Source organism: Ursus americanus, chromosome 9 (genome assembly GCF_024610735.1).
Source record: "Ursus americanus isolate L20-20 chromosome 9, mUrsAme1.1.p, whole genome shotgun sequence".
NCBI classification, from domain to species: domain Eukaryota; kingdom Metazoa; phylum Chordata; class Mammalia; order Carnivora; family Ursidae; genus Ursus; species Ursus americanus.
The window spans coordinates 25,108,640-25,135,316 of NC_142135.1; the positions used below are offsets into that span (position 1 = coordinate 25,108,640).

The 26,677-nt window shown below is 34.7% G+C and overlaps 1 protein-coding gene across 4 annotated transcripts in view; it reads left to right on the plus strand.

Moving 5' to 3' along the window:
* Nucleotides 1-26,677, plus strand: part of CSMD3 (CUB and Sushi multiple domains 3) — a 1,146,349-nt gene that overhangs the window by 580,274 nt on the left and 539,398 nt on the right. For all 4 annotated transcript variants that reach the window (XM_045805628.2, XM_087864412.1, XM_045805629.2 and 1 more), the window contains one exon: nucleotides 16,322-16,425. In XM_045805628.2, coding sequence (XP_045661584.1) covers nucleotides 16,322-16,425 — 104 coding nt within the window. The remainder of the gene's footprint in view (nucleotides 1-16,321; nucleotides 16,426-26,677) is intronic.

Genomic DNA, 26,677 nt, shown 5'->3' on the forward strand with positions numbered 1-26,677 from the left:
CTTTGTCACATGCATTTTAGTTAATTCCATAATTACATGACCGATATTCTAGACTGCAGTTTTACTAAAGTTAGGTGTAGCTTCATTTTAACATCTTGAAGACTGAAGCAACACACAGTTTTGCTTTGTTTTTGTTTTTTTTTTTTTTGTTTTTTGGGTTTTTTTTTTTTTTTTTTTTACACTAGAAGTGAATATTCCCATTAGCAATTACTGACTTTCGGTATTTTACTTTCTCTTGAAGATCAAGCATCACTTATTGCACAGTTTAGAATAAAAAATAAAGGTTTATTTTACTTCCTTTCTATATTTTCCATCCTTAGTGCCAACATTTCCTCCTCTTCTAATATACAAATATCAAAGATGCCTATGTATATACAGATATACATTCTGTATAATGGTATAATGAATCACAGATCAGCACCAAAAACTTATCTGGGCTTATGTTTTCTCAGTAGTAAAATAAAAATAATACTGCCTTTCTCATAGGGCTCTTGCAATGATTATATGAGGTAATACATGCAGTATACCTAGAATCGAGTCTGGGATAAAGGATATATTTATAAAATGTTGATAATAATATTACTGCTGCTACTGCTCCAACTAGTATTACCACCCTCACCATCAACATCACCACACCACACCACACCACACCACACCATTCCGAGCGTGCTGATGCATCATGCCTCCACCACCAGTGTTTGAGCCTAGGTTCCTGCTGTGCAGCTAACACGTGCTCTCACACATTTCAGAACTTGGAATATCCTTGCGGAGACTCCCTGCTGATAGTAGTCATCAGAAGCCATCAGCAGATGTTTCTAAGAATTCTGAATAGGCTTCCGCCAAGAGAGACTGAAAAAGGAAACGGAGAGAGCTGTGTGCTTTTGCTTTCTGCCCATGAGATATTTTACCGCAGAGTTGAAGGTTATCTTAATGACAACCTCGGAGTTATGAGAATCACAGTTACCCTCCTGGGACATCGTTTCCTGCCCCAGCTGCCCAGCACCTCCACAACAGCTGCAGCTAGCTAGTGAGGAGAGATGAGTGCATGATTGTTCCTATGTCTCCAGTACCTGCTCTTCTTAGCATTATAGGTTGTTTGGCTTCTGGAAACCTTTACCAACATGGAGGAGAGTCAATTGGAGGATCTGATTATTCTCATACAACAAGAGTCACCCACGTTGCACATATCATTGAAGTGCACAATTCTGGGTAATCTCTTTGCTCAGCATTACATATCTTGCTTGAATTTCAGCCTCCTCCTGACCTAAAAGTGTAACCAATCGCACTGTGTGATACCAGGGGAAAAGATAGCAGGCGGAGAGCAAAATCTGCAGATACAGGATGTGGTAGCTGCCTCTTTTTTTTTTTTTTCCCTCTTACGACCTCTTCCATATCCTCTTTATAAACTCTTAGTCTGTGATGATCTCTATTATATCAGAGCAACCATAGAAGATGTCATATATCTTAGAATGGCCAGATGAACACCAATATTATAAATTCTAAACTTGTCCCAGGGAATCCTACAATTCCACTGATTAGAAAGCTGGTCTACAATAGAGTCAATAAAAAAAGACTAATTTCCTGCCTTTAGGAAGCTTCCAGCTAGGGATTTAAACAAAAACCAGAAGTGTAAACACAGAAATTAACAGTCACATCTTGAAAGAGACACTGCATGGAATAAAAGGGAGCCTGCTTAGAATTTGTCAGTGAAGACCCTTCACAGCAGGGGAGATTTAAGCCACTATTGAAGGAGGACAGAAGACTTAGCAGTGCAGAGAGGAGAGTGTCTGGGGCAGAATTAAAGTTGCTTGCAAAGGTCCATGAAGACACTGGTGTCTCCTAGATCTAAAAAGATGACAAGGGTCCTGTGGCATAGTGGGTAAGAGTATAATTGAAGAAATAGAGGCTGTAGAGCTGAATAAGACCCAGATCATGCAGGGCATTCTGGAATGTATCCAAAAATGTAATGAGAGGTATGACCTAACCAGCTGCCCTCTTACTTCATTCAGGTTCCTCTCAAATGTCATCTTCTTTCCTCCTCCATCACTGACCATCTCCATCACTCTCTGTCTCCATGCTTTTTCTTTATAGCACTTCATAACACTTACGAATATTTGAAGACCTTATATGGCATTATATTTTATAAAACTTTTCTGTCTTTTGTGTATTTTCCCAATGAAGGTAGGAAAGTTTGTCTATATCCTCAGCAATAGAATAGGGTGTGGTAAAGTGTAGGTTCTAAATTGATATGTAATTGCAGAATGAATTAAATAAATTTAGAGTGTTAGGTAGAAGACTTACATTTTCTGATTTGTGTTTCGATGTAACATTGAAAAATTAAGTTAGAGGCTTATTTATTGAAGTGCAAGTCTCAAAAAAGGAAGCAATAGTATATCTACTTCTCCTCACTTTATCCCAACCACTTGCCACAAAGAGTATTCATTCATGGACCAGGAATCATTCTTCCTGGATAGCTGTGGCAAGCAACAGGTTCGGTAGCAAATAATTCCTATTGTACCCTAACTTCTTGGACTTCTACCTAAACTGCTTATTTAGGAAGATAATTTGGGAAGTGAAGGTTTTCAATAGATATTAACTGATAAAAATCCATTAATCAATGACTGGAAGGAATTAAATAAACAAAAAGTTGACAACAAACACTATGAATTGAGAAGCTAATACCTAGCATGCTTCCTCTTTGGTGTCATAAGAAAAATGATAATAAACAGGATAAGAATTAGAACCCACTCTGTGGTTCATTTTATGTGTGTATAGTATCTGATTTTTCACTACCATGTTTGTGTATTTAGTCATTTTGACCTATTATAATTTTTTTAAAAGATTTTATTTATTATTTATTTGAGAGAAGTGAGAATGAGAGAGCACAAACCAGGGGGTGGGGTGAGGCTGGGGAGCAATAGAGGCAGAGGAAGAAGCAGGCTCCTCACTGAGCAGGGAACCTGATTCGAGGTTCGATCCCAGGACCCTGGGATCATGACTTGAGCTGAAGGCAGACACTTAACAGACTGAGCCACCCAGGTGCCCTGGACCTAATATAATTTTTAAATAATGCTTTAAGTCAAATATCACCTGTAAAAAATAGACGTAGATAGAGAAATAGAGAGATAGTTACTCTAGATCAAGCTGACCTCATTATTAATGAGGGACCAACCCAGTAAAATAGCCCTTCTTATAAAATTCACTTTAATGAGCCTCATTTATATTTGTTTTCCAAAAAAATTTTGATATGTACAACCTAACATATACAAATTTGTGATGAATACCCTCCTAAAACCAAAAACTTTATCAGTATTTCCTTCAAAATTCTTAAGTTGAAGTTGATAATTTATATGCATTATGAAATTTATATCCTTCAGTAGCTAAGCATAAATAAATGACAGAAAAGAACCAACAATTTTGTATGTTGTGTTATAGATTTAATATTTGATGCATTTTTTCATTTTTATGTAGCTTCTTCCCTTCAGTGAAACATTTGTAGTGCCATATTTAATCTGTCATTGTTACATACCAGCAAACCCCTAAAGGGAAAGAACACTATATAGATACAAAAGGCATAAAAATAAAACAAAGCTGAAAGCTTTTATCATTCCATCAGTATCTTCCTGTGTCTCCAGACTCCCCCTTCCCCGTCTCTAAAATATGAGCCCTTGTAAGAATTGAAACTACTAACTGATGCTGGCAGCAAAGTGGGTGAAACTAAAGAATCCCTTAGGCTGGCACTTCTCATTTTTGAATGGTCTAGTCCAGAGTCTTAGAATATATCTTCTATAATAAAAAATACAAGTATGATACTACAGTGTATAACCTTTCTGGAATATGAGTGGTTAATGCTTTCCTCTAAAATGAGATTAGTTTGACATGAATAAATGTTGGATTTGCATGTGTCAGATTTAAGACTTTTATATCTTAAAATATTTACCTGTTTCACAAATTCCATCTTTTTTTTTTTACCTTTGTAGACTTCCTTTTTACAAAGATAAGCAAATTCAAATGATTTCTAAATAGTTATTGAACATTAATTTTCCATATACACAAGTAATACTTACATAGTACATATCACAAAACAGTCACATTTTAGGATTATTTTAAAATACATTTTTTAAACTAATACACTGCATATTCTGCTTTGTCCAAATTAGACTTTATACCCAATAAAATTTGATTAAATAGTCCTGTGAAGTATAGCTTTTTTTAAAAAAAGATTTATTTGCGAGATAGCATGCAGGGGCAGAGAGAGAGGGAGAATCTCAAGCAGACTCCCACTCAGCCCAGAGCTCCATGCAGGGCTCCTGGAGAGTCTTGATCCCACCACTGACTCTGAGTTTGTGATCCTAGCAGAAACCAAGAGTCCCATGCTTAACCAACTGAGCCACCCAGGCTCCCCAAAGCATAGATTTTTGAGTTACTTTTTGAATAGTGGTTTTTCCCCCCACATTCATTCATTCATTTATTCATTTATTTTAGTAATCTTTGCACCCAACATGGAGCCCGAACTCATGACCCCAGGATCAAGAATTGCATGCTCTTCTAAGCCAGGGACCCCATTGAATAATGCCTTTATATGTATAAAAAGAAGAAAGGGGGAAAAATTACTATAATCATTTTTATTTGTGGTAAAGAAATCCAGATTGAGTCTACTCTTCTTAACACCTACTTTCACACCCAAGTTTAGGTCTTGATCTCTCTAACTCTGTGTGCTCTTCTTCAAATTCAGATTGTTCCCGCTGCCAAATGGAACATATGAAAAGCAATTACAACCCTGTCAACACTATATTCAAAACTCATTATTTGCTGCTACTCATTTAGAAGATAAAGTTCAAAGTCTATAACATGATGGGATCCCTACCTCCATCTTTAGCTTTCCTTCTTACTACTTCGTGTTTCACAGTGTAAATTACAGAAACAAAAAAGAATATTTTTTCCATCGTGACATTTTCATGCTCTCCCCTAGAAAGTTCTTACCCAATTCTCATCTTTACTTTACTTTGTAATGCCTGGGGATTCCCTCTTTGAGGTAATCTTTCCACTTTACACTCCAGTTGGATTGGATGGCTCACCACTCTGCTTCCATGTGACCCTGTGTCCATATCCCAAAGCTCAGGATGGGCTATAATCTTTATCTTGTTTCTGTCTTGTCTCCCCATTGGACTGCGATTGCCAAGGTCTGGAAAGTATATGAAAAAAGAAGTGCTTTAGTTACATGTCAAATTGATTATGTAACTTGGCATTGCATACCTTAAACTTAATTAAACTTTGCATATTTTATACATATGCATATATTATGCATTCTGGATTTCCTCATCTGGTAGCAAAAATACTTGTTAATATCTAAGTGAATTATTGTCATTCTGAAACAAACAATGGAGAAAAGCTGCTTCCAGGAAAGATAAATTTTTAAGCAGTGTAGAATTTGGGGAAGGCCCTCTTCTCTTTGAATCATAGTGGGGTTTTCAAAAAAAGAACTTAATTTTAAAGATCATGGTGAACAGATGTGAACAGCTGTTTTATGATGATTAGCTTATCATGGCTAATATTATAGCTGCCATCTATGAGGGCCTACTCTGTATCAAACACAGTATGTGTTTTTTACAAACTTTCTTTAATGGAATGCCTACCTCAACTTTAGGCAGTATGGATTATGAGTACTCTTTTATAGATATCAGAGACTTTCCCCCAAATAATATAACATTCTTTGACAAAGATGAGACTTAAAATCTAGACGTTGTCCATGCCCTTAGCTATATCTAACCCTGGTCTCACTAATGAGTATAGTTTGGTATTAATATTAAAGCATCATTAATTTACTTATTTAAACACCATCAAAGATTCATTTGAATGTTATGCTGATTATATTAGTACAAAATGCTTTATACAATGGCTAAAGAAATACTGAGAAACTTCATCAGCTTTCAGATTTATGTTGATGCAAAGAAAATACAGATTTTACCATGGAAGATAAAATAGCTGAAACCAGTCGATGCTTCCTATACTTTTTTCCCAAGGAATTGGCATAATAATTAGTTCTTAGATTTCAGAACTTATCTTCTCTTGCCATCACTATTTAAGACATAAGACATATGCCCCACATCAAAGGACATATTTACAAACTGTGTTATTACATATCAGGTATTTGGCAGACAGACAGTATTTTATACATTGCAGACCTTTACTATGCAAATACTAAATACTGCGATGTTTAAGCATATAGATTGTGGTATTAGTCCAACCTGCTTCTGACTTTTGGGAGGATGTTTTCTATTGGATGCTGCTGCTCTAGGACTTTAGTGCCATTCTGTATTACAACCACTATTGCTTCTCAAACTGGATGTTTCTTATTTCTTTTGCAGCCCTCTGCCGGAATAGGTGGGGAAGCTTAGATCTCATGCCTATACTCTAAATGCAATTAGTGGTAGAGAACAGAATATCTGACCTTACTGGGGACTATGCTGTGCTTCTTACCAAGATTCTTAATTCTTTAGACACAAGGTGGATATTCAAGTGCTGAGTGGCCAAACTAATGTGCAAATATACACTACAGTAACTTTTAGTTAAGATAAGGCAATACATATATGGTACTGAGCCTAGTGATTCACATAATATAAATACTTGCTAATATTTCAAATTTCATGGGTAATGGATACAAAGTATATAATTTAGTGGGAATTCTACATGACTTCATGAAATGTAATAATGTAGAAGTCATGGTTTTAAATACCCTGTGAATGAAACGGTGAATAAAAATTATGAGACTTAGGTTATATACCACTTCTTTCAAAATACCTTATGAAAACTTACATCTTGAGCATTATGGGAAATGGATCTACTAAGTATTTAATATCTGATGCTGTTTACAGATTTCTCACTTCTGGAAAGCAGTGTTAAAATGCATGAGATTATTCTTAATTGACTACATGAGTAGCTTAAAAGTTTTTAACATAACTCTCAATAAGCAGCACTATGTAAGCCATTTGGAATCATTACTCTACAAATGGATGTCAAGAGAGTGGCTTATTTGGTTAAAAGAAATCAGGACAATTATAGATTATTTCTATATTTCAGGGGCATATTTTATTATGACAACTTTTTTTCAGCAGTCCCATGAGCTAAATGCAGTTTTCTTTTCTCACCCACAAATAAAGATTAGGAACAAATAAGAGAGGCAATGTATGACATTTCTTTCTCTACAAATATGTGTCATATTCTTCCAGTTTCCCTAGTAAATGTTTCAGCCCTACTACCAACTAAACATGTAGGGAAAGTGTTCATGTGACATTGATGAGTATTTGTTGATTTTTTATTAGATTTGCATTTATTAGATTTCCACATTAAACAAAATAAAGGGATAGAAAATGTCTATTTGGTCAATTCCATATTAAAGGACAATCCATAAAAAGGAAGTTTCACATCAGACTCCTGATGTTACTTATGACATTCTTGTGTAAATGTTGTATTGTTTTTCCAAATTATCTTTATGCGTTCTAATTTTTTTTCTTTTGGAAATATTTCAGTGTACTATTTTTGAGTTTATTATAATGTTTTATTTATATCAAAGTCTCCGGTTGAGGCAAAAGTAGTTTTTATTTTTTAATGCATAGATTTTGCTTCTAAAAGTCTGTTCCAGTAAAAATATTTAAACTAACTCTACATGAATCAAATTAAAATGAATGCATTCTACAAATTCAGTCAGACTATTCCAGCTTCGCAGTGATTGGGTGTCATTGAAACTGTTCAAGAATTACAAGTGTCTAAAATTTCAAGTGACAGCTCAGTGGTTAAGTGCTTATCTGAAAGTATATGGACTAGTTAGTAATTAATTCATCACTTAATTTAAAATGAAGTAGGGTTCTCATTGTTACACATATACATGCATGAATCTCAGTTACAATTCAGGCAAAATAAAATCTACCATTAAATGGGTGTCTAAATCCTTTGGGACATGATTATACAATAATGACTGTCAAGGGTTTTGCATAGAAATAACAATCAAACTATCAGTCATTTATTCAATAACTAATTTGTCTCTACTAGCTAATTAGGCTTTTAAAGGCATAAAAGGTAGACATTCCCTAATTTTAAGTGCAATATATTGTGAAATGGTTTGGGGTAAAGTGGATCATGGGATTTCTTCTTTGGATAAGATTACAGATGAGGTACTTTGAGAGGTCCTCCCACTGAAAAACGAAGGACATATTTTTCAGTGCATTTCTGGTTTACAAGAAAGCAAAGAAAATCTACAAGGCTATGCATAGATACTGTACAAACACACATAAATATATACACACATAATGAAAAGTTCATGAGCTAAAATGAAAATAGGAGATTAAATGGGAGGAAAGCTTGGTTTTCCTTGCAGAAGATGGCAATAAATCTCTGGAATGAGAAGACTAAGACTGGGGCCTACTCTCCTTGGATCAATAGGTGAAGAAGCTAAACTTGAAATTTAGCATTTAGTTAAAACCCTCAGAGAATGTTAAAATGGCACCAGCTTGATAGTAACTCTTGGATCCAATTAGCATAAAATGAATAAAATTATACCCAGTTTAGGACTTCGGGATTCTCAAAGCTTAAGCTCAAATAACTACGGTTTTACTATTAAATATAACTAAATACATAGGGAAGCAAGCTATCATGAATGAGTCACTAGAAATAACAGAGTTTTTTTGGGAAATGAGGTCATTTGAAAACCCTCCAGTATATGGTAGAATTTAGAAAGTCACATGCATGTGCAGGACAAGGCACATGTTCAGAAGACCTGAAAAGACCTTAAGGTTTCACCGCTAGCTGTTCTATAACCCAGTGTAAGCACCAAATGAAGGCTAAGGAGAATTGGAATGGTCTGGCTAAGTATTAAAAGAATGTCCCAGCACTGAGCCACTCCTCAAAGACTGGGGGAGGTGTTATCATGGTCTGAATATTTGTGTCCACTCAAAATTCATGTGTTGAAATCTTAATGCCCAATATGATGATATTAGGAGGTAGGCCTTTGGGAAATGCTTAGGACCAGAGGATTGGGGAAAAAAGAAAAAGGATTTCCATGGATGAAGAAGCTTGCTTTCACCAGACACCGAATCAGCCAGCATCTTGATCATAGACTTCCCAGACTCAAGAACTGTGATAAATATCTATTGTTTATAAGCCATCCAGTTTATGGTATTTTGTTATAGCAGCCTAAACATACTTAAAATGATTTTTTAATAAGCTCCTTATATTAAAAAAAAAAATTCCATGCAAAATATTGTATAGACACAAGTTAAACTTTCAACAGTCAAGAACAGCAAATCCTGGAGAAGGGAGAGAATCTGATTTCCAGAGTTACTGCATTATAATATTAACATGTCCAGTTTCAGCAACAACAGAATAATGGCAAAGCGTATGAAGAAGCAGGAAAGTATGGCCTTTCAAAGGAACAAAATGATTTGACAGAAACCATCCCTGAAGAGGTTCAGTCATTGAACTTATTAAACAAAGATTTATAGTGATTATATTAATTATGCTCAAAGAACATGGACAGAGAATTAAAGGGAACCATAATAATGATATATGAATAAAATGAGAATATCAATAAGGAGATATAAATTATAAAAAGAATCCAAATAGAAATTTTGGGAATTTAAGATACAGTAACTGGAATAAAAAACTAACTGGAAAATTTCAGTAGCAGATTTGATCAGGTAGAAGACAGAATTAGTAAACTTGAACAATTTCTGGACAATTGAAATTATCTGGTCTGAAAAATAAAAGGAAAAAAATAATGAAAAAAAACCCGAAATGGGCATAAGAGACCTGCGGGATATGAATAGGTGAGCCAAAAAAATGTATTATGAGAATCCCATAGAGAAAGATGGAGAAGGAATATTTGAAGAAATATGGTCAAAAATTTCCCAAGTGTGAGTAATACATGAATCTACACATCCAAGAAGCTCAAGAAACTCTAAGATAAACTCAAAGATAAACGCTAAGAGTTTCATACATGGACACATTTATAGTCAATTTCTGAAAGGTATAGGCAAAGAGAATCTTGAAAGCATTAGGAAAGGAGTCACTGGTCATGTGCAAGAAATCCTAAAAATATTAACAGCTGACTTTTAGTAAGAAAAAGACATGGAAATCAGAAAGCAGTAGGATGACATATTTAAACAATGAAAGAAAAAAATGTCAAGCAAGAATTTTATATCTGTCAAAACTATCCTTCAAGAATGAAGGTGAAATCAAGATATTTCCAGATAAATAAAAGCTAAAAAGCTCAGAAATAAATCCTTACATCTGTGGTCAATTGATTTTTGATAAAGGTATCAAGACCATTCAATGTGGAAGGAATTATTGCGTTAACAAATGGTGATTGAAAAACTGGATAGTCACATACAAAAGAATGAAATTGGATCTTTACTTGTACTATATACAAAAAATAACTCAAACTGGATTAAAGGCCTCTGTTTAGGGCTTAAACTATAAAATTCCTGGAAGAAAGCATAGAGGAAATTTTGCCAAATAGATTTGACAATGGGTCCTTAAATATGACACCAAAAGCATAAGGAACAAAAACAACAAAAGATAAATAGGATTTTGTTACATTAAAAGCTTTTAGGCATCAAAGAATACCATCATAAGCTTGAAAAGACAGCTTCACAATGGGAGAAAATATTTGCAAAGCATATATCTGTTAAGAAACTAATACTGTGATGAGTACTGGGTGTTATGTGCAACTAATGAATTGTTGAACACTACAACAAAAACTTACGATGTACTGTATTCTGGCTAACTGAACATAATAATAAAGTGTAAAAAAACCCTAATATTGAGAGTATATAAAGAGATAATACAAATCAGTAGCACAAAAACAACCTAATTTAAAAATGGGTAAAAGACTTGAATAGCCAATTCTCCAAAGAAGATATGCAAATGGCCAATAAATACATGAAAAGATGTTCAATATTATTAGTCATTAGAGAAATGCAGTCAAACCACAATAATAGGCCACTTCACACCTACTGGGATGACTGTAATAAAAACAAAATAAAAATAAGCAACACACCTTCTAGGATGACTACAATAAAAACAAAACAAAAAATAACAACTGTTGAGAATGTGGGAAAACTGGAACCCTCACGTATTGTTGGTGGGAATTTAAAATGTTGCAACTACTCTGGAAGGTAGTTTGGCAGTTCCTCAAAAAGTTAAACATAGAATTAATGTATGACCCAGAAATTTCACTCCTAGGTATATACTCCAAATAATTGAAAACAAATATTCAAACATTTATTCATATACAATCTTCATAGTAGCAATATTCACAATAGTCAAAAGATAGACACATCCCAAACATCTACCAACAGAGTAATGGTTAAATGAAATGAACTATATACCTACAATGGAATATTACTTGGCCATAAAAGGAATACATTTGCTTCAATATTGATGAAACTCAAAGGTCTTATGCTAAGTGAAACAAATCAGACCCAAGAAGACAAATATTGTGTAATTCTACTTACATAAAATACTTCTAATAGGCACATTTGTAGAGATAGATATCGTGTTAGAAATTACCAAGGTCTGGGGAAAGAGAAAATGAGTTATTGCTTAATAGTAACAGGGTTTTGGTTTGATCTGATGAAAAACTTTTGCAAACAGACAGTGGTAATGGTTGTACAAGCTTTTGAGCATAATGCCACCAAATTGTACACTTAAAAAATGGTTAAAAGCACAAATTTTCTATTATATATATGTTACATGATAAAAAATAGTAAAAATAGAGAAAACACATTTAAATAATTAGAAATAAAAACAGGACAAAAGTCCAGACTTAGCATAGACTAAAAGAAAGTGAATGAGTATATGACAATGAATATAAAGTATATGACAGTATATGACAAAGTATATGACAATGAACTTGAAAACTTTCTCAATGTTGAAATGTTTCTGGGAAAATTAAACTTACTTAAATTGACGGAAGGGAAAACAAACAAACCAAAAGCCTGAATAATTCTTAAAGTAAACAATAAGTTAGACCAGCAGTAAAAGCTTAACTCCTGCTCCCCAGAAAGAGGCTTAGATATTTTTATAGGCTAGTTCTTTTTATGTTTTGTTTTCTTTGAAAGGTTTTATTTATTTATATGAGAGAGCATGGCGGGGGTCGGGAGGTAGAGGCAGAGGGAGAGGGAGAAGCAGATTCACTGGTGAGCAGGGAGCCTGATCCGAGAGCATGACCTGAGCCGAAGGCAGGTGCTTAACCAACTGAGCCATCCAGCTGCCCTTTACAGGATAGTTCTTTCCAACTTTCAAAAACATAAATTATTCTCAAACTTACAGAAGCTTTTCTATGATGGAAATGAAAGTATACATGTGTCAGTTTATTTGATTAAAAATGTTGATATTAAATCAGCAAGGAAAACTAGAGAAGATGACTTCCTAGTCTTCATAAAGTATAATTACCTCAATAATATTCTTAATGGTGAAATATTAGAAATATTCCCTTTTAAATGAACTACAACTTAATGAGGCCAAATACACCCTTCTGTTAAACCTTGTACCGGAGATCCAGGGCAGTTAACATAAAAGAAATAAAGTCAGTCAGGGAAAAACAATTATCATATGGTTTCACTCATATGAGGAATATAAGAAACAGTGCAGAGGATCATAAGGGAAGGGAGAGGAAAATGGAATGGGAAGAAATCAGAGGGAGACAAACCATGAGAGACTGTTCACTATGGGAAAGAAACTGAGGGTTGCTAAAGGGAAGGTAGGTGGGGGAATGGGGTAACAGGGTGATGGGCATTAAGGTGGGCATGTGATGTGATGAGCACGGGGTGTAATATGCAGCTGATGAATTATTGAACTCTACATCTGAAACTGATGATGTTCTATATGTTGGCTAATTGAATTTAAATCTTTAAAAAAGGATAAATGAAAAATGAACAAGAGGAGCACCTGGGTGGTGCAGTTGGTTAACCCTCCTACTCTTGGTTTCAGCTCAAGTCCTGATTGAGCCATGCATTGAGCTCCACGGAAGTGGGCTTAAGACTCCCTCTCCCTCTGGGGCGCCTGGGTGGCGCAGTCGTTAAGCCTCTGCCTTCAGCTCAGGGCATGATCCCGGTGTTCTGGGGCTCGTTCTGGGATCGAGCCCCACATCAGGCTCTTCCACTGGGAGCCTGCTTCTTCCTCTCCCACTCCCCCTGCTTGCGTTCCCTCTCTCACTGGCTGTCTCTCTCTCTGTCAAATAAATAAATAAAATCTTTACCAAAAAAAAAAAAAAAAAAGGACTCTCCCTCTGCCCCCCACTCTGTACTCTCTCCATCTGTCTAAAATAAGTAAATAAATAAATAAATAGGATAGACAATAGTCTAAATTGTTGTTTACAGAAGCTATCCTTGTTATATACTAAATTAAAAATAATTTACAAATAATAATAAGGAATAATAATAGGGGAAGTCTTATGAAGTGACCTAAATGTGAGCTCAGTAACCAAAAATAAATTTCACGTCTATGTACAAACAATGAAAAGGTGACAATATAAAGATATTTACCATTTGAAATAACAAAAAAAAAATGGGGCGCCTGGGTAGCTCCATTGACAGAGCTGCCAACTCTTCATTTCAGTTCAGATCATGATCTCAACGTGGTGAGATCAAGCCTCACATCAGGCTCCACACTCACCAGGGATCTGCTTGGGATTCTCTCCCTGTGCCCCTCACCCTGCTCAGGCTCTCTCTCTCTCTCTCTCTAAAGTAAATAAATAAATCTTTTAAAAAAAATAACAAAATATGTTTTTCAAAATGTGTATAGAAAAATAGAGTATCTAAGATAAAGTCTTATAGCAGTTAAGCCAATTTTTGTTGGTTCAGGGACACACAAAGTGACCAATTTTGTGACCAAAATAACACAATCTAGAGCTCCCAAACCAACATCCTCATATATAGACTCTTGATATATGTCAGTCTGCCATGGGGGAATCACTGGGGAAAGGAGGTCTGTTTATTCAATTAATATTGAGACAACTGCTTATTTATATTGGAGTTTTAAAAAAAGGAATTTAAAAAATTTTTTTTTACTAGTTTTCTATTATTGCATATGTATCTACTTCATACATTTTATAAAAGTCAATTCCCCAAAAATAAAGATTTGAAGAAAATATCTTTAGGACCTTGGGTCACAGGCAATGCAAAAGTGTTACTTATAAAATAATAGATTAAAAGTTCTACATTGAACACTACATCAAAAACTAGTGATGTACTATACAGTGGCTAACTGAACATAATAAAAAAGATAATTATAAAAAATGTTCTACTTTAGCAAAATTAGTAATTTCTTCTCAAAAGATTTAAAAAAGAAAGTAAAAAAAAGCAAGCTATAAACTTGAAGAAGATATTGCAACACACATAACATGTAATAGATTAGTATCCAGAAAATATAAAGCTGATCTCAACTAGTGAGTCGGACTCAATGGTATATTATGAATGGTGTATTATGAATGAATTACAGGTAGAACAAAGAGAGTGATCTTAGCTCTCTGTGAGGCAGAGCAGGGCCTGGGTGAAAAACTTCCATTACAAGCAGCCTCATCTGCTTACCTCAGTGTGTCTTAAATATTACTCTTTCCTATGTGTGCTATAAAGGAGACATGTTGGGAATCACTGATACAAAGAATTATGCAATCAGTAACAAGCAGTCCAGGGGCGCCTGGGTGGCTCAGTTAGTGAAGCATTCGACTCTTGATTTCGGCTCAGATCATGATCTCAGGGTTGTGAGATCAGACCCCACGTTGGGCTCCACACTGGGCATGGGACGTGCATGAGATTCTCTCTCTCCCTCTTTCTCTGCTCCCCCCCCCCCACCAATAGTCAAAATACAAATAAGAAAAGGAGACATAAATGACATACATATAAAAATATATACAGCTTAATTGTCAAGAAAATACAAAAGATCACTTTTCATACTCTCTGGTAGAAATAACGAAATCTAATGTACACAAGTTGTGAGCATTTAAATTATTAAAATAATTTTGGAAAACCTTATGGCACAATATCTTGAAACTGAATTTTTGCTTATTTTCCAGAAATTACAGTTCTAAGCACATAACCTAGAGATATACATTTGAACCAGAAACTGTTTAATAGTGTTCATAACCGTGTTGTTTATAATAGAAAAAAGGAAAAACAACCTAAGTCTCTATTGACAGACAATTATCAATTGAGAGTATTTATATGTAACTGTGTAGAACAGGGAAACAGTTTTTTTTAACTGCAGCCATGTACAATGTACAATTCAATGTTTTTATATATCCTACATTTAAACTTGACTAAAATAATTGCTTTAGTCAATGTTAATATAAAACCATTAAAAAAATTAAGAGATAGGCATAATAAAAAAATTGTTATAAAGCCTAAAAAAGCTAGAATATAAAATTTCCCATTTTTTAGAATTTCTTTTTATATTACCAAGGTAACAAATAGTTATGAAAATTATTAGAGAGATGCCTTTTTAATTTTACTCTTTACTAAAATTGGTGACCTCGGGCATTCATTTTTGTAAATCTGGTGATGAATATTATTTCATTATTAACTATTTTTTGCTCAAGGCATGATTATATATGACAGTATTTATGTAATTTCTTCCTGTACTGATTCTTTAATTACATTATTATTTAATTATATTAGGTTCCTAATTTAAGAATTGCAGTTTTATTAAATATGAATTTTTGCATAGATGTATAAACAATGTATGAATGTGTGCGTATGTTTTAGTAAGAAATAATACTAAATTACTTATTGTGGTATAATTTTCTCCTAGTTTTGCTAGCATGTTATAATACATTTGAGGGATTCTGTTACCAAAGGATACACAAAAATAAATCCGATTTTAAATCTGGTGATCTAGATTCAAATTTAGCTCCAACGTTTTTTAAGCTTTACTATTTAGTGGAAATAGCACACTCTGTTTTTCCATGTAACTTTATAAAAATATATGCAAATGTATGGAAAACCACTCTCCACCTACATATACTTTTTATAAAGCCTTCTCAAAGTAGATTTGCATTAATCATGCTTCAAATAAGAGTGTTCTATAAACAGAAGCCATGCCATTTCGTTGAAAAATTATTACAGAAGATACATTATCGCAAATAAAAATCATATGAAAATTATAGTGATTGAATTTTAGGAATAGTCTGACATGATATGCTGCCATGGTATTTATATAGATAAATACAGTAAGTCTGATATGCATTTTAAATATTTCTCTGCCCAAATTATTTCTTTTTATTACATGTTGCAATATATTTGAGATGTTTGTTTCTGTTTATTGCTAGGTTATACAGATAAATTTTGAAGAATTTGATCTAGAGATTGGCTATGATACCTTAACCATTGGTGATGGAGGTGAAGTTGGAGATCCCAGGACAGTGCTTCAAGTGTAAGTGCTCACCATCTCGTTCTTTTTTTTTTTTTTTTTTTTAAAGATTTTATTTATTTATTTGACAGAGATAGAGACAGCTAGTGAGAGAGGGAACACAAGCAGGGGGAGTGGGAGAGGAAGAAACAGGCTTCCCGCGGAGGAGCCTGATGCAGGGCTCCATCCCAGAGCTCCGGGATCATGCCCTGAGCGGAAGGCAGACCCTTAATGACTGAGCCACCCAGGCGCCCCTCACCATCTCATTCTTGACTTTGCCTATCAGGTCTTTATTAAATTTCACCCTTTTTTTCTTTTTTTTAGTTGATCCCTTCCACTACTACCAACAAAAGAAGCGTAGTAACTTGGTTATTATAATCAACCTACATATAGTATTCATTAGTTCTTCTTCAGTGAGGTTTAAGGTACTAGATCGAAACAGAATTTTTTAGAATCCATTGCCAGACAGAAGCCTGTCAGAATTGGAAGCTCACAGTAAAATTGCAGAGTGGTTGATTAGGGTTTATTTTGGAGAATACCCTTGCACTTAGAGTTTAAAAATGGAATGCAAAAATGAGTATAAAATGGATCCCGGGGGACTCTAATACTGGTATTGAAGACCGGTGAGTGCTGTTCACTTATTGGCCGTAAAATCATATGTAGTCATCGAGATCTGAAGTTTAGAGTTGAAATAGATGGAATAGATCAACTGGAGTTTTTAATGTGGGCTAAAACAAAGATCGTGTATTGAAAAACAGGAAATGTTAGGAGCTTATTTATTCCCCAGTCCTTGGGATGTTCATTCCGATAATCTATCTCTGCTGGTGACATGAAAAAATATTTTGGGGAGTCTGTATTGTGTTCTCTGCTGTGAACCTCAAAAACTTAGGGTACACTTTCTCTTAGAATTCCTTTCATAACTATTGATTTTCAATTCAGACTTTATGAACACAGTGGATTTCCCTAAACCATCAAATCAAAGTTCACACTGAGTATTTCATCTCCAGTAGGAATAAAAATTAAAGCTTCATTCATGAGCATTACCTTTTAGACTGTTCAATCAATAGATCTAAATTGGTCCCCTAGTGAGAATGTGGGAGGACTAGGAGAGAAAGAGAAAAAAATACATTATGTTTAAAAAACCCTAGGACTGTGAGAGTAGCATGTGTGTATGTAGATCCAGACCTTATTGTAATGATATATATCTAATTTTTTATAAAACTCAAGAAAAGATAGGCCAGTAACTTTACAATTTTTAGATACTGAGAGGAAAAAAAAAACTAAAATCTTTTTTTAAAATACAGCCATATATCTGAAAATAATAATAATAATAATTCTTCCTTATTCAAGAGAACCTCTGTCTAAAAACAGAACCCTATTCTAGGTGGTGGTGGGGGGGGGTTATGCCTTTGTTTCCCACCCCCACCCCCCATTATAGCTGAAACATCTGCATGCCCTTCCCACCTTCATACATGCCATCACTGTCTCACATCACATTCCTCCATTTTCTGCATACCAACATCCTCATTTGACCTCAGTGGACTTAAAAAAAAAAGTTATTAGTTGTTTTGCTGCCCGTTTCAAAATTTTAATTGTCAAGTGCATATGATGCCCTTATTTTCTTTTATATTGGAAGACAGGAATGGGGAGATATTTAAATGAATTTTAAAAATCCTGTATTGAATGAATGAAATCAAATAGCGGATAAGGTGAGAAGCATTGGATAATTAAGTGAAAAAAATAGGCTTGCAATTGGTTTTTTGAAGAAAATAATCCCCAGATTAGCTGGACAACAGAAGACCCTCTAGAGAACAACTGTATGGATGGGAAGTGCCTTTATAACCCAAGTGAAGAGTCAAAAGGAAATAGTTATATGTCACAGACTAACATGAGTTTCCTTCTGTTGCTGGTAGGAAAAAGAAGTTATATTTTTTCCTCTCCTCACATTCTCTTGATATACTGTCCCCTTTTTTTGTGTAGTAGTTCTACTTTGTTGTTTTATTTCCCTCACTCTGAGAAGTTCTATTAATTTTGATTTTTTTTTTTTTTAAAGATTTTATTTATTTATTCGACAGAGATAGAGACAGCCAGCGAGAGAGGGAACACAAGCAGGGGGAGTGGGAGAGGAAGAAGCAGGCTCATAGAGGAAGAGCCTGATGTGGGGCTCGATCCCATAACGCCGGGATCACGCCCTGAGCCGAAGGCAGGCGCTTAACCGCTGTGCCACCCAGGCGCCCCATAATTTTGAAAAATTTATGTGATTCCCATTTTTCTCCTATATTCCTCTGTCTGTAACCAGGAAGTGTTTCGCAAACTTACTTTTCTCCCTCAGAAAAAAAAATTACGCTTCTGTGAAAATGTAACTCTTTACCCTGAGTAAGGATGACTGTAACAGAACATAGGAAGCACCTACTCCTGGAGGTGATCAAATAAAAGTGGGCTGACTAGCTAACAGAGATTTTACAGTGCAGAATTAGATCAGAAGTGTCTTTGAACTCTAAGATTCTGTAATAATAGAACTTACAGGATTTGTATCCACCAGAGAAGCTGATATAAATTTGAGTGACTCTGAAGCATCTTTCTCAAGGAGGTTAACTTTCCCAACTCTAGGACCACCCAGTTGGGCATTTGCAGGGCCCAGAGTAAGAATGCAAATCAATGCAAACTCACGTATCAAATATCTAAATATTAGAAGTGATAAATGGAAGCTACATGTCATTAAATATAGTATGTTCCATCCTCCTACCTTGATAAATACACTTTCATGGTGACCTGAAAAGACCAGTTTGCATTTAGAATTCTAGGAATTGTGTGATTTCCTTGTGGGGCCATGAGGTCACAGGACAAATGTCTTCCAAGCCCCAGCCTATGGCTGCCACCCACTCTCACCAACCTCAGCTCCATCCTTCACCAGGCGTGTGGACTTCCCAGTCTAAACATTCAAAGTGCCCACACCTCCCTGCAAGCACTGCCCACTGCCCAAGGGGTGCACATACAGGTCCTATGTTCTGGCCCTGGAAATATGCAACTGCAAAGGGGGCCATGCGGGTCCAGGTAGCAGGGAAATCCAGGGTACCAGGTGCTAGTGAGTTGTAGGACAGTACTTTTCAAACAAACTGCAAAATAGATTGTTTTTATTTCCAGTCCATCTTGAACTGATAATTTTGTAAAGTGAAGGAAAAATAAATTCCTAGAAAAATGAAATAAAACATATATAAATACAATCCCACTATTTTTCTATTATGAAATTCACCATACAAATTGCTCTTTCAAATTACTCTAGAAGTTTGAAAGACTTACTCCCAATTTCTGTACTAATGGCACTATGGGCTGGAAACTAGTCTAGCATGTGGAAGAAGTGGGGGAGGGACGCAGGCACCAGGCAGACAGGTCACATCCCTGGGGGAGAGTTAAGGAAAGGTCAGAGGAAGACCCTCTATGGGGAAGAGATTAGGAAAGTGGTCATCTTGCTCAAGTTTAAAAACAGTATTACGTATGTGGCATGATAAATTGTCAAGAATTTATTTCAAAACCCCAGTTGAAAGGGATTTATTTTAAATGAATTCTTATTCCATAAAATATATATATATATATATAGTCCATTAAGTCACAACATGTTCAATAGTTAAAATAATCCTCCAAAACAAGAAAGTAATTACGAAAGGTTTTTAAAAACCATTCTTGTAATTACTTTCTGAAGTACCAAAGCATTTAGTTTTTGCAATACAATAACTTAAAAATAATTTAAGTATGCTATGTCTCTTCATCTTTAGACTTTGGCTCCAAGGAGATACTCATAATGAAGTTATCAGCAATAAAATTATTAAGTAATAGAGAATGCATTGTAATTGGACATCATATGCAATACTGAGTTCTCCATATAGTTTTATCAGATGAAAATTCCTAAAATAATGCCAATTTAAGTTGCAAACCTAAATACACAATTCATAGATGTGTTGGTTCTGCCATTTGCTGTCCCATAGTCTATTGTCCATTTATAGACTTTTCTCTCTTTCTCATTCATTTTTCTCTCCAATGGAATTACTTGGAGGGCATTTTTTTCCCCTTTTGTGAAATAGCATTTTTTATTCCTGGAAACTTCATGGTGTTATAGTGATAGGTGTCAAAAGAGATCAGAATATAAACTTAGCCAGCTGATAAAAATTCAGATAATGGATTTGAACAATCATGCTATTATCTTTTAAAGGGGTTGAAATAACATTAACTTTCTCCAGATTGTTTTCTATGTGCTTTTTCCCTACACTTAGTCTGAATTCACCTGATAGTGAAAATGGATGTAATAAATTTGAGAACTACCAGTGATGATAAGGGAGTTACTGGCATTGAGTTCACCTCCAACCCTCATTTCATCTGCATAAAAAAGGAGATGATGTTGATTATTTGTCCACCCTTCTTGTAGCATCAAAGGAAGATGGTTAGGCATTTGATCAAGCATGTGATTCCCTTTTTCTTGCCTTTTCTCTCATATGCTTTGCTGTTTCCTTATTGAATTCATGGAGACACTGTAAGATTAATTAAATGAAAACTTTCAAAATAAAAGATGAAAAAAGTCTTTTACTCCTAAGGTACCTCTGGAAATGTTATGAATATGCACCGATATTGATTGGATGACATTGTATTTGAACAATTATCTTAAGGGGAAAAACGTTGTTTTGGATATCTAAACATGGTTAATTCTCTTACTTTGAAATTCTAATTTCTCCTAAAAAATCAATGTACAATGTAAAATTTCCTTCCCAGATACATGTTGGAATAGACTAGCAATACTCTTCCCCGGGAACTCTTTTTTTTTCTTTTTTTAAAAATTTTAAATACAACACACACACTTTTTTGTTAATATACTTTTTAAATAAATATTTTAAGAATATTTTAATTAATGATATTTGTATTAGCTTTCTAGAAAAGATAGCTTTGTTTTGTTATGCTTGCAGATAGATTATTGTTATTGCTTTCAGTTCATTGGTCCATATGTTTGACAAGCACTTTGCCCAAGTTTTTTTTTTTTTTTTTTTTAACTACTCAGTTATTCACTCTGTTAAAATCTAGGCTCCACTTTTCTTGGTATCAGACCACTGCACATGATATTTGCCTTGAGCAAACTCTTCTACATTCAGGGAATTCTATCTTCCCAAATTTGCTTTTGTACTTCCCTCTCTTAATAATGAAAAAAATCTAAATACCAGTAAACACCATGGGCTGATGAAAGAAGGGAATATACTAAATATAGTAGCAAGGTAATATTTTTAAGAGATTGCTGACCACAGTATAAATAAAAAGTGTGTAGAAAATTGACCAGTGAGAAGAATTCTCCATCCCTTATCTTAGAGTTATTAAAGACAAGGACAAAATCTGTTCTTACTGCTCTTTACTCTGCTTGCACTCTCCTTGCCATCCTCCCCTACATACACATACTCACTCACTCACACAAGCTCACCATCATTTTAAGTTCCTTGAAAAGAGTGACTACTATCTTTACTCATTTTGGGTTTCCCAAAACACCTAACACAGAGCCTGTGTTAACACTGCTAGGTATTGCACGAATTACAGTAGGAGAGGCGAAGTTACTCTGCACCAAGACACTCACTGAGACATGTAAGCAGAGAAGGTATCTTTGCAAACATTGGCAAGGATATACTGTGATCTATGGAGAGCTGTGAAGACTCTCTGGATGCCTTAGTTCACTCGGGCTGCTGTCATGTAAATACCATAGACATGGTGGTTTACCAACAACAGAAATTTATTTCTCACAGTTCTGGAAGTTGGAAGTCCAAGATTACAGTGCCAGGAGAATCTGTGTCTGGTGAGCATTCACTTTCTGATTCATAGATGGCCATCTTTTTACAGTGTCTGCACAAGACAGAAGGAGGCAGGGATCTTTCTGGGACCTCTTTTATAAGGGCAGAATTTCTCTGATGAGGGCTCAGCTCTCATGACGCAATTTCTGGTCAAAGTCTCCACCTCTAAATACCCTCACATTGGGGATTAGGTTTCAACATAGGGAGTGGGAGGGGTGGAGCACATTCATTCTCTAGCACTGGGGATTTCAACAACACTCACTGTTATCACATCCAGGAAAAACAATCAAACTTGACAACTGCAAATTATTTAGTCCTGTGGACAAGATTTAATGTGTACTCATGAAAATGACTTGCTGTTGGGCAATAGTAAATATATGCCCTTGGAATTTTAGAATTATTTAGTCTACAATATGAAAATAGTCTCTGTGACATGTTGATTTCTAGCAACAAATCATTAAATATGGAGATAGCTTACTTTTATGGTTCTTCATCATTTCTTCATTGTGATTATAGCTACATCTTTCTATTACGAAAACACTGATGGTTTTACTAAAGAAAAAGTCAGTTTGCTGTTGTTTACTTTAGCTTGTGTATTTGTTTTTGCATGGATTGAATTGTCTAAAATAAAAAAGTTTTTTGGTTAGTGTTTCTTTCCTTTTAATCAGGAATATTTGTACTACGATAGGCATTTCAAAAGTGGTTGTAAAAAAGAAATTGGAACAAAATAGAAGGGTATTGAAATCAACTAGATTTCCTCCCACTAATAGTAAATATGATAAGAACTGCACCTTGCTAGAGTGCTAAAAATATAATTGAAGTATGGTACACATAGCTGAATACAAAGATATATGTTCTAAGGTCCTGATTTTCAAATTCTCTTTCCTAAAAACAAATGTTGTTACAGAAATCTATTTGTGTATGAAATAAGAACTATGACAGATGCTCTCATACATGTTATGCTTTCAAATTAACCAATAAGAACTTCTGAAGCCTAAATCCATAAATGGAATAAATACCCACATTCCTGACTACTCAGTTACCTAAATGAGCTAACATTTATGTAGTCCTGTCATTCCTAGTACTCTGTGTGTTATTATTTTTAAAGCAATGTGTTATTATTATTATTCCAATATATTGATCCACTTTTTTTCTTTTTATTTTATTAGATTTATTGAGAGATAGCTGTCAAATAAAAGTGTTAAGTATTTAAGGTATATACCATGATGATTTGATACATGTATATATTGTGAAAGGGTTTTCCTCATTGAGTTAGTTCATTATTTCACTTCACATATTTATCTTTTCCCTTTTTTTTTTTTTGATGATAACATTTAAGCTCAGTTCTCTTAGCAAATTTTCGATTATATGAGATAGCAATAGAGCGTTATCAACCACAGTCACCATGTTGCACATTAGATCTTAGAACTTATCTTTTAACTGAAAATTCATACCCTTTTACCAACCTCTGTCTATTTCCCCCACTCCCCAACACCTGGAAACCATTTTTCTACTATGTTTTTATGAGTTGGCTTTTTTAAAAAAAGCTTTCGCATGTAAGTGATACCATATAGTATTTGTCTTTTCTCTGCCTGGCTTTTTTTTTCACTTAGCATAATGCCCTCCAGTTTCATTCATGTTGTTGCAAATGACAGGATTTCCTTCTTTTTTAAGGCTGAATTATAACATTTTCTTGATTCATTCATCAGCTAGTGGACACTTAGGTTGTTTCTACATCTTGGCTGTTGTGAATAATGCTGCAGTGAACATGGGAGTACAGATATCTCTTGGGATACTGATTTCATTTCCTTTGAATACATACCTGGAAGTGGGATTGCTGGAGATTATTATTGTTCTGTTTTTAATTTCTTGAAAAACCTTCATACTATTTCATTGTGACTATACCAGTTTACCTTCCCACCAGTGGTATACAGGGTTTATTTTTCTCCACCTCCTCACCAACATGTGTTACTTTTTTGTCTTTTTGATAATAACCATCCTAATGGATGTGAGGCAACACTACTTTCTGATGTCACCCAACTGGTGATATTTCAGGGTTTTTTTTGTTTTTGTTTATTCTTTTAAATCTAATATTTTGTAGCCATCATCATTTTTAGTGAGTTTCATGTATCCAAAATGAACATATAAATCACTCTTGATGGTACTATATGAGAAGAATTAATATTAAATATATTTTCATAAAAAGCAAATGTTACATATTTGTGTGATACAAAAAATATATTGGAATGTAGAAATATGGCTGTTATATCTAATGGATGTACCCATATGCCTAGAGTGATTATAAAGAAAATCAGGTATTAGAAATTTTATAATAATCAGGTAATAGAAATTTTATAGTTCCCATCCTTTATTTCATATTGCATTTGAGTGCCTCAGAAAAATTTCTGAGTGCACTTCTTTAGGGCTTTTACTCTTTTATTTTAGCACGAAGGGGCAAACTAGGAAGATTAGAAAGCTTTATGAACTCTGGGGATATTCAGCCTGTTAACAAACATGTATTAAAGAAGTGTTTTTTTTTTTTAAGTTTATAGATAATAGGTTCAAAAATACATATTAAAAACACACTAACACTGGGGTGCCTGGATGGTTCAGTCATTTAAGCATCCAAATCTTGATTTCACCTCAGGTCATAATCTCAGGGTCGTGAGATCAAGCCCTGCATTGGGCTCTGTGCTGGACATGGATCCTGCTTAAGATTTCCTCTCTCCCTCTCCCTCTGCCCGTTCCCCCTCATGCTCTGTCTCTCTCTTAAAAAAACAAAAACGAAAACAAAACCATGCTAAAACCATTTGAACACTCATTTGAGAATGATGTAAGACTCCCTCCTCCATGGCAAAAAAGCACCTGTTATCGTCAGGGATGGGAGTTGAGTAGAAAGCTGTCTGAAGTAGGTGAATCCTATAGTTTGAGTCTAAACTAAAGTGCTTGAGAGGCTGTCAGAGGGAATTAGCCATAGGCTCCATGCAAAGAGCATGGTCAAGTGAGATACCAGTGTTAAGAAAATATGATTAAAAATAAAATCACCTACCAACAAAGTAAATCCTTTTCATTATATGTAGAAAAGAATTAATCAGTTTTACTATTTAGTAAGGATTAAACCAGACTGACACACATTGTAGGCAATCTGCTAAAGAAATTACAAAAAGAGAAAAATAATCTCATCCATTTGTAAGCAGATACAGTCTATCTCATCCACTGTAAGCAGATACAGTCTATCTCATCCACTGTAAGCAGATACAGTCTATTACATACATGTTAATTATCCTTATCAAAAGTAAAACAAAATATGGGCTGCTGGATGGCTCAGTAGATTAAGCATCTGTCTTCGTTTCAGGTCATGATCCTGGGGTCCTGGGATTGAGACCCACATCTGGCTCCCTGCTCTGTGGGGAGTCTGCTTCTTCTTTTACCCCCCACCCCTGCTTGTGATCTCTCTCTCTCTCTCTAGTAAATAAATAAAATCTTAAAAAGAAAAAAAGTAAAACAAAATAAACTCTTATCCTTATGATAAATTGTAAGTTACATCCTGGAGCAAAGAAAGCACCTAGGCTTTAACTCTCACGCACAGAATCAGGGTGAATGAAGGGGTGCCATCTTTCTTCATGTTCACATTTCAAAGAGATGGCTCCAAGGCCTTCATGAAAGACATTCTCGGTGTGCAAAACTGAGGTTTGTTTAGCTTTTAAAACATTTAAATATGCCTGAAAAACACAGAGAAAGCAAACATTTATAATTTTAAGTTTTCTAAAGGAAATGATAAAAAGAAATGGAAAAGTAGGAAAGTTTTCTTTCCCTTTTGGAACCAAGGACAATTTGAAACTTTTTTTTTTATTTGTATTTGCACTTAACAATTTTTCTTTTTGTGACTACTTTATAATAAAGTTACAATTTTATAATTATCTCTATTGCTGTTTCTACTTTCCTCTGGGCAGTTCGCAGTCATCTATATATACAGCAAATTCACAGTAAAATACAAAGCGAAGCAATTATCAGGAATACAATAGGATGAATTTAAAATTTCTGTACAATATTAGCCTTGGAGGAATAACCTTTAAATGTATTGTACCAGTGGTGAATGGATAAAGCAAGTTCTTGATTAGCAATGGTCAAATATTCTCTTTCACATACATTAGTTTTACAGATTGCTATGTTGTCTATATTGCTTACACTTTCAAATGATTCACTGTTTATTTTATTATTTTATAGCTTCTTATGACATCTTACCAATCTAAGCATAAGGAGTAGCTTCACCCTGGAGCCTGAATATAATTTTTTCAGTAAGAGTTTATTTCTTGAGAGTCCCAGTAAATTTCTCCTCTAAATTCTCATCAAGTGACATTACATTTACAAGATAATATAGGCTCTTCAGTAATTCTTCCATTTTTCCAAATAATTTTTCCCAGATGGAAACACAAAAATACCCAAAACCATTACCTAGT